This window comes from Pseudorca crassidens, chromosome 1 (genome assembly GCF_039906515.1).
Source record: "Pseudorca crassidens isolate mPseCra1 chromosome 1, mPseCra1.hap1, whole genome shotgun sequence".
Taxonomy (NCBI): Eukaryota; Metazoa; Chordata; class Mammalia; order Artiodactyla; family Delphinidae; genus Pseudorca; species Pseudorca crassidens.
In genome coordinates this window covers 74064205-74079909 of record NC_090296.1, presented here as the reverse complement: position 1 = coordinate 74079909, position 15705 = coordinate 74064205, and the positions used below count along the sequence as shown (strand labels likewise).

General features: G+C 57.5%; 1 protein-coding gene across 1 annotated transcript; it reads right to left on the bottom strand.

The window, feature by feature from the left end:
* Window positions 1-360: 360 nt before the first annotated feature.
* On the bottom strand, window positions 361-14029 carry TGM1 (transglutaminase 1). Its single transcript, XM_067739300.1, has 15 exons — window positions 13877-14029; window positions 12853-13200; window positions 12516-12704; window positions 11270-11518; window positions 10757-10875; window positions 10542-10649; window positions 9921-10095; window positions 9392-9530; window positions 9161-9264; window positions 6966-7054; window positions 6301-6454; window positions 5912-6193; window positions 5614-5774; window positions 5144-5280; window positions 361-752 (listed from the first exon to the last, which is right to left on the bottom strand). The coding sequence occupies exons 1-15, from the start codon at window positions 13893-13895 to the stop codon at window positions 539-541; spliced, it is 2487 nt and encodes an 828-aa protein (XP_067595401.1). The 5' UTR covers window positions 13896-14029; the 3' UTR covers window positions 361-538.
* Window positions 14030-15705: the final 1676 nt, after the last annotated feature.

Sequence of the window (15705 nt, the reverse complement as noted above, 5' to 3'; positions counted from 1 at the left end):
ATATTAGAAAGTGGCTTCTGCTGCTCAGAGAGAACTCCAGCCTATTTCTACCTCAAACATGTGCCTACAGAAGGGACTTTAGGTTCTTCTTTCCCACAGGGGGTGCTGTGGAGGCGGCAGGCCACTGAGCCCAGGGAGCTTCCGAGGGCTTTGGTCAGCGGGTGAAGACTGGGCAGGTAAGCGCTGGAGGCTGTCCTGACGCCAAGCGGCCCCATCTCAAGAGCTGCTGAGTGGTACCACTGCTGACGTGCCAGCCATGCTTCTCAGAACTAGGGGCGTCAGAAATGCCAAGGGCATCCCCAGGATAGGCCGTGGGGCTCCTTGGCTCGGCATAGACTGACAGATGGACAGAACGGCAGCTTCATTGTAAAACAGTTTATTAGCATCTGTGCAAATGAGATCGGTTCCTCCCCAGATGTCCCGGTCTCCGCACCTGAGGCCCTGGGGAACCGCTCTGCAGCGGGCCCCTGTCTTGAGGCAATGCCCTTGCTCATCTGACTCCACTCGCATTGCTCCTGGCCCAGGGCTAAGCCCCACCTCAAGATGCAATAGGGATGGTCTCCTCTGAGCTACCGTTGCCTCTAGTATCTGAGGAGCCCCCGCCACCAGCGGCCAGGGCCACATCCACCTGGATGACCCCATGAACCTGGGAGAGTTGTGGGCTGTCCAAGCTGGCGATGAGCTGGCGGCAGCCTGGTCTCACAGGCACGAACGTCTGGCGCAGTGTCACTCTCTTGTTGCCCTCAATGTCCCTGTGGGCAGAGATAGGATCATGGGCCTGGGGTGACCGAGGGTGGCGTGGGGAGTAAGGGCTGATGGGGCAGGCAGGAAGGAAGGAGCGGCAGGTGGAGCCCTTCAGGCATTTCTGGGCTCAGCTGGAATCTCCACACCCGGAACAAAGCCTGAACCCCAAGGCCACCTCTGCAAGGCTAGATCAGTGGCCACCCACCCAGCTGCTGGAGCTGGAAATCTCAGCATCCAGGACTCCTCCCTCCCTGCTCTCACAAACATCCGGACAGAGACAGAGGCACTGCCTCCCCTCCTCTCCATGGCCAATGCTCCTGCCCCAACCAGGTCAGCCCCAATCCCTGTAGGGTTTCCAAGAACAAGGAAACTTCAAAGGGAGACTTTGGGGCTCAACACAGTATTGCCACATACTTTCAGGTTTGCCGAGGAAGAAGGTGGAAGAAAATTAATCATCCTCTGCTACGATCATATTTCAGCTTGTTATTAAAAAAAAAAAAAAGAACAGACAATTGGCATCTTTAAATTAAATTGACACACATTCGTGTGTGTGAGTGAGAGAGAAAGAAACACACATGCTGGTGTGCACACACACACTACAGTGTCTTTATTTTCTTCCTTCCCATGGACCTCTAGTCCCAGACCACCCGTCTGGGAATCACAATTTCACCAGTCTTCTAACTGGCCTCTTTGCCTCCCATCTCATTTTCCATTCTATTCTCCAAGCACTCAGAGATGAACTGAGCCCTTCACCGGCTTGGCTTCCTCAGTGTTTATGAGATAGACGAAACTGTAGCTCTCTAACCTGACACACAGGCTCACTCTGAGTCACCCTGCCTGCCTGCACCACCTCATCATCCCCCCATTCCTCCTGCCCGCCAGTCCCACTGAGCTCCTCCCCTTCCCTGAACTCACCTCTGTCTTCAAGCTTTGCCCCCAGGCTGCCTCCAGACCCAGCTCACAACTCCTCCTCAGTGAGGGCTCCCCGGAGCACCTCCTGCCCTCAGGAAAATGAATCTCACCCTTCTCTGAGCTCCTCCAGCAATCTGCACGTGTGCTTACACACTGACTGTGACTGCATTTATATCGCACCTTCTCACGCCTGTTAGCATCTGTCCTTTCCTGCCTCTGCCTTAAACCTTTACCTCTGTCCCCTGCTCAGCCTGAGCCTGCCTTGGGGACTGCCTCTGGAGCCAGACTCTGTGCAAACACCACAGTCCTCCAAGAGAATGAGTCAACACCCCAACATTGAGGATGAGCTCTCCTTGGGGCAAAACAGCCTGCTTCCAAGGGGCGTCCCCGGACCACTCTGTACTCCTTCTTCTACCGTTGTTAACTGTGTGGTTTAGAACAAGGTACCAGTCGTCCTCACTTTCTGGTGTAAAATGGAAGCGAATGTAAAATGAGGGGGTGGGATCAGATGGTCTTGAAGGTGCCTCCAAGCTCTATGAAGGTGGGAAGCAGGGGAGACAGGGAGATAGATATCTATAGCCTACCTGTTAGGTTATAGACTTAATTTCTAGACTTCCTATCATAATATACAACTTGAAATTAAGTCTAGGGACTTCCCTGGTGGCGCAGTGGTTAAGAATCTGCCTGCCAATGCAGGGGACACAGGTTCGAGCCCTGGTCCGGGAAGATCCCACATGCCGCGGAGCGACTAAGCCCATGCGCCACAACTACTGAGCCTGCGCTCTAGAGCCTGTGCGCCACAACTACTGAGCCCGTGTGCCTAGAGCCTGTGCTCTGCAACAAGAGAAGCCACTGCAACGAGAAGCCTGCGCACCGCAACGAAGAGTGGCGCCCGCTCGCCGCAAATAAAGAAAGCCCGTGCACAGCAGCGAAGGCCCAACGCAGCCAAAAATAAATACATAAATAAGTAAATTTATTTTAAAAAAAGAAAGAAAGAAATTAAGTCTATAACTTAGCAGGTAGGCTATACTCTTCCTGGTTACGAATCTGCACTTTTAATTTGTGCTCACTTTTCCATCGATGCAGGATAAAGGTTGTTTAGGTTCAGATCAGCCTCCAAAAGTCTATTTAACCCATACTATGATTGAACTGTACTATTTCAGAGCCTAGCCTTTATTTATAACATTATTTCCAAGAGAAAATGCTCTCCAGATTCCAGCTAGGGATGTCAAGATCTCTTCCTACCCTTAAGAGTAGGTCTCAAGAGTCAGGCGAGACCTTGGCTGTACCCCAGTTTGCCACTTTAAGCTGAGCACGTCAGCTGCTCATGTTGGAATGTGCCCGTAAGTGAGTGCAGGTAATAAAACCAACTCCCTGACAGGACATCAGAACTTAGACATCCAAATTAGCATTGTCCTTCAATGATGTACTGGTTCAACTCTGTTGAACATTTGAAAAAGCTCCTCTCAGATTTTCCTTCACAGCCATTTAAAACCACACGCACATCACACGCACCCGATTTGGGTGCGCACGCACACCCGGACAAGTCACTGCCCCTCCTGTACAGCCAAGCTTCAGTTCTGATCGAAGAGGGCATGATGACCCACCTTGTTCACTTACCTTATTAATTAAGTCTTAATGCTAAATGACTTGAGGCTGTTTCCCCAAAGTCAAATCCACCCCCTTAGAAGACCACCCTAAGGACATTCTAGAGAATATGATTCAGGCTCTGGGGGAAATTCCCGAGAAGGATTTGGAGCAGACTTCCAGCTTCCCCTGGTGACTGCTTCGGTGGTGACGATAGCCGTCTGAAGGAGTAAGTTCTGGAATGTTTATTAAGTGGCCGCTCAGCAGGCTGGGTGGCACAGTGGGGTTCCATGCCACAGCCTTGGATGCGCAGATGAGAGGGAAGTGATGCCCGTTTTGGAATCTAATATATCCGAGCCAGGAGCTCAGGGCTCTCAGCTGTCCTGGTGGCCCTGGCCTGGGCTCACAGCAGCTGAGGAGCCACAGGATGTCCAAGGAGGACCTGCCTTGAGAAACTACCATCTAACCCTCTCACCTACCAATGGGAAGACTGAGACCTTTAAGTGGGGGGAGACTTGCACAAGCCCCACAGCTGAAGAGAGGAGCTGGGTCTCCATCACTCAGTGCAGCGGTCCTTTCCTTATTCCCAGGCAGGGGCAAGAATCAAAGATCTGGTGGGGCTGCTGAGGGGAGCCCCGCTCTGGGGAATCCCTCAGAACAGGTGAACCTCCCTCTGTCCGCTGCAGGTGAGAGACACCAGCAGGTGAGCTGTCTGGGAGTTCCAAGCTCCACTCTCTAAGCTGCCACAGACCCTTTTAGGGCGACGGAAGGAGAGCACTCGTTTGTGATGTGTCCCATCATCCAGGGGGCCAGGCTGGGGCAAAGTTCTGAACAGCAACCTTTTCAGCTTTGGCCTGTTGGGGAAAGCGGCAGCCACCACCAGGCAGAGCCGCCTGCTGTGTGTGGGGAGAGGGATGGGCAGGGTGGGCAGGGACCCTCTGCTTCCTCACCCAGCCCCTCCGAGCGCATGCTGTCACTGTCCCTCGGGAGCTCTTTGTCGAATGAGGAAAATTCCTGTCCCTGTCCCCAGAAGGCTGATCTTAGAAGTCAGCCTCTGGCCTGCTCTGTTTTCCCTCTGTGCTGTTCCTGCATGCGTGGGTCTGCGTCAGAGATGGCAGCACAGGCCCAGGAACACGACTGTGGGCACTGGCCTGGCCCAGAGCCTCACGTGGCTCGGGATCAGGCCCCGGCAGGCTGGGTGAGGGCCCGAGGCACAGGGCTCTCGCCTTCGGAACTGCTGCTCGGCCCTCGTGCCACCACGCCAGCAGCAAGCTTGAGAGCCTGTGCTCTCAGCAAAGCGGGAGGGGCAGAGCCGGCCCCTTAGGAGCTGTGAGACCCTGTGAGATGCGGCCACCAGCTGCCCCATCTGTAAAGGGGGGGAGGACAGCTACCAACAGAACACGAATGCTGTGCCGAGCACCATCCTGAGGGCTTTATGGGCAGCGTCTCTTCTGATCCTCAGAGCCAGGCTTATCGTTATGCCTACTTTACAGGTGAGAAAACTGAGGCACAGAGGAGATCAGTCCCTTGCCCTGGGGCACACGGCCCAGGTGATGATCTCTAATGTACCTTAAGGGGTTTTTGTGGTCTCCAAATGAACTTATATTCCTGAAAGTGCCTGCTCAACTGCTGAGTGCTGGGTCACAGAGTTGCTAGGGATTCCTATGTGAGGTTTTAGCTCCCTAACGAGCCAGTGAGGCAGGGCGGGGACACCGCAGAGCACTGCCCACAGCAGGCCTTTTAAGTGCTGGGTGGGCTGAACTGAGTCAGGAGGTGCTGCTGGCGGGCCCCAAGCGACAGACCTTACCGTCCTGACCGAGAGAGGAAGCAAAGCTGGGATCCAGGCCGCCAGGAGGCAGGCAAGGGCAGCGGCAGGGGAAGGAGGAGGGGCCGGACTCACCCAGCGTTGAGGGTCTTGGGTCTCTGCAACCCGGAACCCTCGAGCCGGAAGACAACGTTGGTGAGGGTGATAGGCAGGGGGTTCTGGAAGACAATCTGGACCTCGCAAACCTGGCCAACCACGGCTGCTCGCAGTAACTGAGAGAAAAAGAGGCCCCCATCAGAGCCCCTGGCCGAACTCACGGGACCAGACGCTCCCCCAGAGAGGGAGAGCTCCTTCAAATCAAGACCGCCCTCACCCCACGTTTCTGCCCCCGAGAGAGAGCTCTCCCAAAGCCAGACAGGAAACTCCAACCCACTCTCCAGCTGCGGCCACCACAGAATCAGGGAAATGAGATCTGATTTTCCAGAGGAGGAAACCGAAGCCCAGGAGCTCAGAGCCGGTCCCTGACCTCCTCCTGCCACGGCTCCTGGCCCAGTGCCCCCTCCCCTGGCCCTCCGATTTCCCCCTGCCCCAGCCAGCTGCTCTACCGTGAGGGTGAGGTCCGGGGTGCGCAGACGGAAGGTGTGCTGCTTGGCCAGCACCTGCGTGTTCTCCTTGACGTGGCCCGAGATGTTGAGCAGCATGGCCCCCTGGTCCACGAGGTGGACCCGGTACTCCTTATAGGCCACGGGCATGGCCATGCGCTCCGCTGCGGGGGAAGAGGCATGGTGTCACTGAGGCCAGCTTCCCCAGACCCGGCATCCTGGGGTCTCCATGTCCCCAGCCCCGGGGTGCCCAGCCGTGGGGCGGCGGGGGAGGCGGCAGGGCTGGGGAAGAAGCACTTACAGGCCCCCGGCGCCAGCACCACTTCCTTCTTGCTTTCCTTGAAGACAGACCCAGAGACGCCAGTATAGTAGGTAACGGAGAGGTAGAGGTGCAGCTTCACAGTCCGGGGGCTGCTGCCGCAGTTGGTCAGCACCACGCAGATGGTCAGGTCCTGCCCCATCACTGCGTCCTGCGCCTCCACCTTCAGGGCCACGTCCTCAGCCGAGTCCCTGATGGCGTACACGTTGGGTTTGCTGCCGTGGGCGGCTGCGGTCTCCACTGCCTTCCGCTCTGCTTCTGAGCCTGGGGGTGGAGGGTCAATGGTGAGCCTACCACTGCTGCTGGCGTTGGCGAGTGCTTGGTGGGAACCCTTGGCGTGGTCGGAGCTGGCCAGGTTGGGGGACTGGTACCTTCCGGGTGCTTATAGATGTGGGAGACCTCTTCCCGCATGTTGGAGCCGACAGCCTTCGTGACGACGAGCGAGCCGATGGCTTTCTCCTCCACGTACACGACCTTGAAGCTGCCGTCACCTTGCCGCTGCCAGTAGATCTTGTCACTGTTCACCTGTTTGGGGCGTGTGTGGGGTGTGAGCCGGGAGTGAGTGAGCCAGAGGGTCTGAGGGTGGGCCTGACCCCCAGGTGCCTTCCCTGCATGCTAGGAGCTGCATGGAAGGCTAGATCCAAAGGTTGGGAGCTTCCTGGAAGAGCCAAACCGGGAGACTTTCCAAGCTGAGCCAGACAAGGCCAGAGAGTGGGGAAGAAACTGGTCTGGGAGGCCCCTTACAATGCATTCAACATTAATAACAGTAATCCCTTACGCTCGCTCGCTGACTCTACGACTTATAGAGCAGCTTCATACCCATTATTTCTTTTGATCCTGAGCACAGGAAGCATGGCAGCCATTATTATCCCCCTTTTAACAGCTGGGGAAACTAAGACTCATAGAATGAGTGACTTGCTCAAGGTCACACAGCTAGTCGGTCGGTGGTGAGGTCAGGACCAGAGAACCCAGGGCTAACACCAGTGCCCTGGTCTCCCCAGGCTGCCCACAAAGGCACCGGCCACACAGGCCTCACCTCAGCAAAAATGAAGGGTGTGTCATACTTCATGTAGACCAGGCCGTTCTTGACGGACTCCACAGAGCAGGGGCCACAGCAGAAGATGCCTAGGGGAGTAAGGGTAGCATGGGGGTGAGAGATCCAAGGAGGCTGAGGGGGAACCCCCCACCCAGATCCTGGGCCCACCCATCCAGGCCCAGCGCCCACTGCCTTGGGTCAGCTCCCACCAGTCCAACTCAGGGAGGTTAAACAAAGGAGTGCACACGTTCTATTTGGCCTCAGTCCTTGGTGGGGGATAGGGGGACAGGGACAACTGTGGGGACAGGCCTGCCTTGCTAATCAAATTGCTGGCATACTTCCTCTACTGGCTGAAGCTGCATGTCAGCTGTCTGTAACCCCCTGAGGTCAACAGCCATCCTACATCAAGACAAACCCAGAGCCCACCGTGGCTCTGCTTGCCGGCTGGGAGAGCAATGACATCACAGTCACCATTCCAGAAAGATCCAGAACAACCCTTCAGCTCTGCAGCCTACTGTGTCCTCTCTGTGGGGAGGTGAGAGGGGAGCTGGTGGGAAACAGAGTCTGTCCTCAGTGTGCTCGGGAGGGTTTTCTGGAAGAGATGGGTTGATAGGGAGGAAGCTTGGCGGGAGAGGACACAGAACAGGAAGTGAGGGCCATCCAACAGGAGAGAATCTTAGAAAACATCTCGCACGATGGTCTTTTATACATGGGGAGACAGGCTCAGTGAGGCAAAGTAGATGCCAGGATCTCCCAAGACAGTTGGATACAGAGAGAAGGAAGGACCTAATACTTAACTGAGTAGCTGCTAAGCTGCAGCCATGCTGCTAGTCTACTATGACTTATCATTAGATCCTCCCAACCGCCCTGTATGGTATATATCATCCACATATTCCAAACAAGAACACCAAAACCTGAAGGTGCAAGGAACTTGCCCAAGATGACATATCTAAGAAGTGATCAAGCTAGAATCAAGCCCGGGTCTGGCTGGCCTCAGAGGCCCTGGCTGCCGCCCAGCCCACCACTTCCCAGAGTGGGGACGAGAACTCAGATCTCCCGGTGTCCTGCAGGCTGTTCCAGCGTCGCAGGCATCACTGGGGTTGCACAACTCAGGGGGCACCGTTCACAGAGATGACTGAGGGGGGAGGGGTCTGGCCAGAGACCAGAGGAGGAATGTAGGCTAGGGGAAGGCTATCTGACCCAGGGTGAGGAAGGGAGAGGTGGCAGGGGTTGGGGGGAGAGGCAACCGGTCCGGCAGGTGGGGCTGCCTGGGGCCAGAGTATTAAGGTGGGAAGGGTGTGCGGGACCTGTCTGAGAAGAGCACGGGAAGTCTAATTTTTGCAGAAATGTGCATTGTGGAAAAGAGACTAGTAGGTTATGTCATCAGTGATTACTTCTTAGGCTGGACTGTGTTACAGAAGCTCTTTTCTCCTTTGAGCCTATCTGAACCCTGATTTTTTCATACTACTCAGTGGAGCAGTGGAACAGATACGAGAGGAACTTGGTAAAAGTGAGAATATGTGTTGAAAGAGAAAGTCGGGGGCTGGGTCTGCTCTGCTGCTGACCTAATGCTCTGTGCCCTCCAAACCCAGCTGATCTGCAACATCACCAGAACTTTCAAAAATACAGATTCCTAGAGTCTATTCCCTGAAGGTCCAACGTATCAGGTCTGGAGTAGGATATAGAAATTTCCTTGAAACAAAACGAAACAAACCACCTGAGAGAGGATAGGGAATTGTATACTTTATGCTATACAAGTCTATCCTTTTTTTTTCCTTCCAAGCATGTTTTACTTAAAATAATGACTTTTTAAACTTTAAAAGAATATATATAAATAAAAGCGTCCTTCAATTAATTACCTCCAGGATATGTAAATAAAAAAGCAAGTGGGAATAGTGGATTTGTCAGGGGAGGGAAATCTCTCACTGACTTCTCTCGAATCCTTGGACTTTTGAGCCATCTGAGTGTAATAATCATTACAAATAAATAAAATTTAGGCAAATAGTTACGCAGAAAGGTAAAAATAAATGAAGGGCCACATGGTGATTTGCCCTGAGGAGTCTGTTTGAAGAACTGCGGGCTTAAAGGACCCGGCTCTAAGGTCCCGTCCGGGACGCTGGAGTTTGTTACCCTGGCTGGGGAGACAGGGAGGGGCCCCAAGTGGGGTTCAGGAGCCAGGCAGGGCCCCGCCTCACCGCTGCTGGTCTCCTGGGGTGTGGCGTCCACAACCTGCCATCCATCGAAGCCTGGGGGCAGATCCGGCCTCTTCATCCAACAGTCGTTCCACACGTGGAAGTTCCTGGATGGACATGGCCGGAGGGCTCCGTGAGCTGCCCACCCCCCAGGGCCTCCCCGGCATCCCCCTGGTGCCCAGGCCTCGGGTCACCAGTCCTCAGCAGGGAAGGGCAGGCCAGCCCCAGCCTCACCAGACGGAATCATGGTTCAGGTGCTCGAGTGGCTTCATGTTCTCGTCAAAGTAGATGTCCATGGTGAGGGACGTGTCTGTGTCATGCGCAGAATTGAAGTTGGTGATGGTACGGGTGGCCAGGCCCAGGCAGCGCAGCACTGTGGGGAAACCAGGGTTGGGGGTTCAGGGCCCAGGGCCCGGGCAGGGGTGGGGGGCAGGTGAGGCACGAGGTCAGGAGTAGCAAGGGGACAGGGGCAACTGGGTCAGGGGTCGCTAGGGTCAGGAGGGCACCGAGCCAGGGAGTGTTGGGGGTTAGGGGAATCCAGGCCACCGGCCTCGCCTTGTCCCTAACTGTCCCTTCTCCCCCCTCTCCTCTAGGCCCCTCTCGGTTGTTAACACTAATTAATGATAATTAAGGCCAGCCTACCAGCCACCCTGCCTGTTCCAACACTGTAGCCACAGCTGGGCTGGGCTCGTGAAGGCGGAGCCTGGCTTCCCTCCCTCCTTCGTGCAGGGCCCAGGCAGCTCCTGTCCCGTCCCTCCACTACCTGTAGTGGTCACGCCGGCGAAAACCCAGCACTGGCCGTACGGGACAGGGAAGCCGGTGCGTAGGTAGCTGAGTAGAATCTCCACGCTGCCCACCCACGCCGAGGGATTCGTGCCGCGGGAATATTCTCCAGACCAGTTCCCAATCAGGATGCCATTGTCATCCAAGGAGTTTACCTGCCCAGGACAGGACGGGGTGGGGCAGAGTTGGGGGAGAAGCCCAGGGCCTGCCGTGTGGCCCCCGGCCCAGCCTCTGACCCTGCAACCATCCCTCACCCCTAAAGGCTTCAGGGTCCAGTAGCAGCCTGAGCCCCTCTCACCACTCCCAGAGCTCTCTGCCCACTCCACCCCCCCACCCCCCCAACCCGTCCTGGTCTGACACATGAATGTGAATGCTGGGTGTGCCAAGTTTGGGGTTTGGCCCTACATTACGCAAGAGCTGGAACCGGAGCCAGGAAGGGGAACGCTGGGGGACAGGCGAGGGAGGGAAGAGGGGTGAGACCACTTCCCACAGTACCCTTTGCAAGAGCAGTGACAGAATCAGGAAGGGTAAGAGTGTGGGGTGGAGCAGGGGAGGCAGCAGGCAGACACATGGTAGGGCTCAGAGACGCGAGGGTGCTCACCATGGCGGAGACGACCCGGCAGACACTGATGGGGTCCCTGCGGCCTCCATATGGCATGCCCCGCCGGTCCAGGATGTACAGGCAGGCATCCAGCACCCCGTGGTCAAACTGGAGGGAGGAAGGGCACAGGTGACCCCTAGGCCAGCACCTGCTCCCCTACCCCGCCCCACCTGCCTCTAGTGCCCCTGAGTGCACGAGGCCCCAGCCAGCCGTACCTGGCCGTAGTTCCAGGTCCGCTCGCCAATCTGTGCTTCGGTCCCATAGTAAATTCTCCCACACTCATTAAGCACGTACTCCTGCCGCCAGTCCTCACGGTCCACATACACGGTGTCCTCTGTGTTCCCAAAACATATATGCCTGGTCCCCTCCAGCCCTCTCCCTGGGTCCCACCTGCCCCTGGGCTGATTCTGCAGGACTCATGACCGCAGAGGAAGAGCAGGAACGCCTCTAGCCTGACAGCACTCCTCCCAGGAAGGATGCAGTGAGCATGACAGAGATGATCAGAGGAGGGTGGCTGTAACCAGGGCCCTTCCCCAGGAGAGGTGAGACTGTGTGACCTTGGACTGGTCACCTCTCTAGGTCCTGGATCTAGGTCCCCTCACCTGGACAATGGGAGGCTGGCTTCTCCTAGGGCTAGGTACCCAGGCACGTAGCCAGACCCAGGAAAGGAAGCCCTGCCCTGCCCTCCCCTCCTCTCCATGCCTTGCTTCTGACTCCAGCAGGCTCACCTGGGCACCAGGGATTGAAGAGGATGTAGATCTCATTGCAGGGGTCAAAGGGCAACTGGAACTCGCCAGCTTCTGAGCATGTGCGGACCGTGAACTGAAACTTGCCGATGATGGCATTGGGGGAGGTGTGGACCTGTAGGTTCAGATTCTTCCCGCTGGACTTGGTCACCTGGGCGTTCCAGCCTCCACTGCCCCCCTGGCCCACTGGGATGATCACGTGGGTGCCCTTGCCCACCTCAGGGTTGTTTCCTGCAGTGGGGGAAGCATCGATTAGCTGCTGCAGCCTATGTGAAGGCAGGGGTGGGGGTGGGGGATGGTGCCTTGGACTTCTCGCAGCCCCACCCAGAAAGTGTATGAGCCAGTGAGTGTGTCCCTGAGTTGGACCATCGCCTGGGTCAATCTGAGAGCAGCTCTGTCCCCACCCAGTGTTTGCCCACATGTCAGGGCAGAGATCCAGTCCAACATCCCAAACCTGTTCCCTCGACACTTAACTCAGAGGCGACTAGAAGAGACCAGGTCACCGTCACGCTCTCCCTGCCTGACTGTTCCAGCACCTGGGCTGGAGGAGCAGAGCCACCCTGTCTGGGTCCAGTTGCCCCTGCTGCGTGTGAAAGGGCAGTTCCTATCCTGAAGTTCAACCCTGCCTGCTCCCTGGGGCTGCAGCTTCCAGAGCCCAGGGCATCCTTGCTGGAGGTGGTGGGGGTACCTGGGAAATTACAGGCTGGGGTGGGCAAGGCTAGGCCCTAATCAAAGGGTATGAGGGGTCGCCGGCCCCCTGCGGCAGCATAAGCACCGGCCTAGGCAGTCAGTAGCCACAAAGCAATGCAATGAGGGAGGCACCTGCCCTGGGCCATGGGGACAGAGAGACCGAGAGACACAGTGGGAGAGAGCGTGGAGCCACACCCTGAGGAAGGAGGGCAGACCCAGAAAGAAAGACACACAGAGGCAGAAACACTGAAGGGGATGCTGGGCCAAGCACCTGAAGAAAAAGAATTTTGAGACAGATGCTCCTGGAGGCTTGAAGAGGGTGAGCCTAGGAAAACAGACCCTCCCTGAGGCACCCCTGGGGACATACTTACATGCTTGCGCCTGCCTTATCTGGCAGGGGCGAGGAGTGGGGTGAGTGAGGAGCCCAAAGCTGCCCCTTTGACCCCAATACCAGGGCGGGGAGCCCTGCTACGCAGCCCCCTACCCCCGCTCCACCCTGCCCAGGGCCTTCACCCCTCCCACTGCGGGCTCCACCGACCGATGAGCAGCTCCAGGGTGATACGATCGGATGAGTCATAGGGACGAGACAGGAAGAGGACCATGTGGAAAGGCTGCCCACGGCGGATAATCAGCTCATTGTACTCGAACTCGTCCGTGTGGTGCTCTTGGCGATTCTGGTCCGAGGGTGAACTCAGCAGATCCACACCAGTCACCACGAGCTTTCCCTCTGCAAGGCCAGAGCTCAGGTTCAGTGAAGCCCTGTGGGGAGTCCGGCCCTGCATCACTAGCCTCCCAGGCCCCCAGAGATGCCAGAATGAGTCTCAGGCCCATTAAAGCATTTTGGCTCTCAGATAACGTGGACAGGTGGGCCTCACCTTGGATGGTGTCGTCTCTAGCTGTGGTCACAGTGCTGCCCCGGGAGTCGGGTCTTCGACCCAGGGTGTTGGGTCTTCCACCCGGGGTGTCGGGTCTTCGATCCCTGGGGCTGGGCCTTCGAGGCCTGGAGTTAGAGCCGTGGTCTCCGCCGGGCTCAGGCCCCCAGTCTTCATCTATTGTATTCTGGCACGAGCAGCAGCCACAGCAGCGAGCCCAGAAGGGGCGGCCCCCGTGGCGAGCATGTCTGTCTGGCTCCGGCTCCGGCTCTGGAGAAGGTGTCACGAGGGGCTGCCAGGGGTTCCCGCCCCAGCGGCCCACATCTGAACGAGGACTGCCCGTCGTCGTGCCTGTGTGGACAAGGCAGGGAGGCTCTGATCGCTCACACAGACCTCCTTTACCCCTACAGCATGCCCCAGTCAGCTCAGCCAGAAACCCTCCATCCAGAGAGCTGATTCAGTCCCAGCCAGATGACTGAGATGATCTGATCCTGACCCCGAGATTCCCTCAGACCCACCCAGAGACCTTCCCCAAAGACTCCTTTCAGACTCACTTAGAGAAACTTCCCACGTTACAGAGACGAGTCTCTCCCCTCTCACCCGCACATGGACATCCACCGAGCCAGATGCCCCATCCAGAAAGCTGTTCACGCACCTCTCCCAGGAGATGACGCTTGTCACACCCTCGAGGTGCAGCAGCTCAGACCATCCCGGGCCTGCTCCCTCCACCTGCCAGCTCCTTAGTCTAGAGCTCCAGAGCTGCCTGCCTCAAGGACCCATTTCTTGGGGGGAATCCCTCACCCAAGGCTCCTTGCGTTACACAGGCAAGTGACATTCACGACTTGGGCTCCTGACATATTCCCCACGGCTGGTCAAACACCCACGCGGAGCTGCCCGGAGGGGCTGGGCGGGGGCAGAGGTGCCCCGAGCCGGGCTTCCCAGGTGTAGAGTCTCGGTGTGTGGGGAGCAGCCTCACTGGGACCGACAGGCTCGGGCTGGCTCGCACCCCACCTGGCCGGGGACTCACCTGACGAAGGTGCTGGCATCTCTGGGTGGAACAGGTCGGGACTGATGGGACGGGACTGAGGCCGCCTCACGAATGGAAAGCGTGGGGCGGGCCGGTAAGTGGTTTATGAGGGGGGAGGGCGGGGCCAGGCTTCTGGGAAGAAGGGGAAGGAAGGTTGCTCCATCCTCGAGGGAGGAAGCCCAGCCTCTGGGGGCTGTTTCCGAGGTAGGGGTGGGAAATGAGGCTAGGCCGCACCCTCTTTCCCCTTTCAAGGAGCCAGGAACCGACTGGAGGCGGGGTTGGGCCCGGGCTGGGGAGGGGGCGGGGGCGGGGTCTGTCAGGGCTGAAGTCGGAAGGCTTTGATGAGATCACACCGTCCGAGGGATGCTGACTCCTGCGAAACTGGGTGCATCAGAAGCACCTTCTCCTCGGTGGAGGAGGTTGCGACAAGTGTCATCTCCTGGGAGGGGTCCGTGAGCAGCTTTCTGGATGGGGCACCTGGCTTGGTGGATGTCCATGTGCGGGTGAGGGGGAAAGAATCGTCCCTGTAGTGTGGGAAGTTTCTCTAGCGCGATGGGGCAGGGAGGGTCCACCCACACTCTATCCAGCAGACTCGCTCTTCCCAAGCTCAGGCTGCCCACCTCTGTCCCTGTGAAACTGCCCACCGGCCTGGCTCTGGGACTCGTCCTGCCCAGGGAGCCCCCAGCATCCCAGGCTGGTACACACTGGTGACACCAGCAGCCAGGCCCTCTGACTGGCTCCACCAGCCAGCCTCCACCATCCATCTGTCTGTCCCTCCTTCTTCCTCTAGCTAGGCCCCAGGCCCCAGCATGACTGAGCTGCCCCCTGCTTCCTGTGTCCCTCCAGGTTGGGGATTAGGGGGGGTCAGAGTAGAAGCAATCTCTTGTTTTCTGCCACCCCCCACCCCCCAAACCGAGGGGTTTGGAGGAGGCTGAGGTCTTTGCTATGAGGCTCAGGTGGGAATGAAGGCCCCCGCTCCCCAGGCTGCAGAGTACCCCCTTCTCTCACTGAGATGAATGTCTGGTGAGCTGGAGGCCAGGGCTCTCCAACCTGGAATTCTTCCTGGGAATCCTGACCAACCGGCTCCAGGCACCCGCCCCAACTTCACCCTGACACTGGGAGAAACGCCAGGGAGGCCACCAAGAGAGCCCCAAGGCAAAGAGGAGGTCAGACATCTTCCGGAAGGCTGGGACCCTGTTCCTGGGGTCTCTTCCCTCCATCCCGCTGTTGTCCCAGCTCTGTCCATGGGACACTGAACAGAAGACAGTGAAAACAGGGTGGGCAAGGGGACACAAGGAAGCGGACTGGAGGAGAGGCTGAGTTTGGTGATGCATCAGGCAGGGAGGTGGCTTGGGGAGCAGGGACAGAGGCCCCAGGAGCAGGCACAGAGCCCTTCACATCCCCATGACCTTTTCCTGTCCAGGTCTAAGTCCCCACATCCTCCAGCACGCTCAGAGGATGCACTAGTGGAAATCAAAATTCCAGGCAGGTGTGAGGCAGGTCAGCCAAAGGGCTTCGTGGAGGGGCTGTCTGTGTATCACTACGGATATGGGAGGGGCAGGGCCCCGAGAGTCTGGTTGTGTGTGAGCACATGTGGGTCCAGGTAGATTCTCAGGGAACCAGGTAAATGCCTTGTCACATTCTCTCCCTCTTGTTTCAATCTTTCTCTTTCCCCACCCAGCCAGGTTTGACTCAGTGCCCTCACCCCTGAGTCGCTCCCCTTTCCTCCCTCCGGGGAGGCTCAAGTGCCTCAGGGCTTTCAAAGTCAGGACAAGGTATGTGTATGTGTGTTGGAAGGGGGACCATGGGAAAAGACACCGTCTCGGTAC

Excerpts from the sequence above, each read along its gene's own strand:
- TGM1 (XM_067739300.1), bottom strand. Across the intron at positions 10,096-10,541 it reads GCCGGGTCGTCTCCGCCATG|GTAAACTCCTTGGATGACAA; the intron begins GTGAGCACCCTC and ends TGTCCTGGGCAG. Across the intron at positions 753-5,143 it reads CCCAAGACCCTCAACGCTGG|GGACATTGAGGGCAACAAGA; the intron begins GTGAGTCCGGCC and ends CTCTGCCCACAG.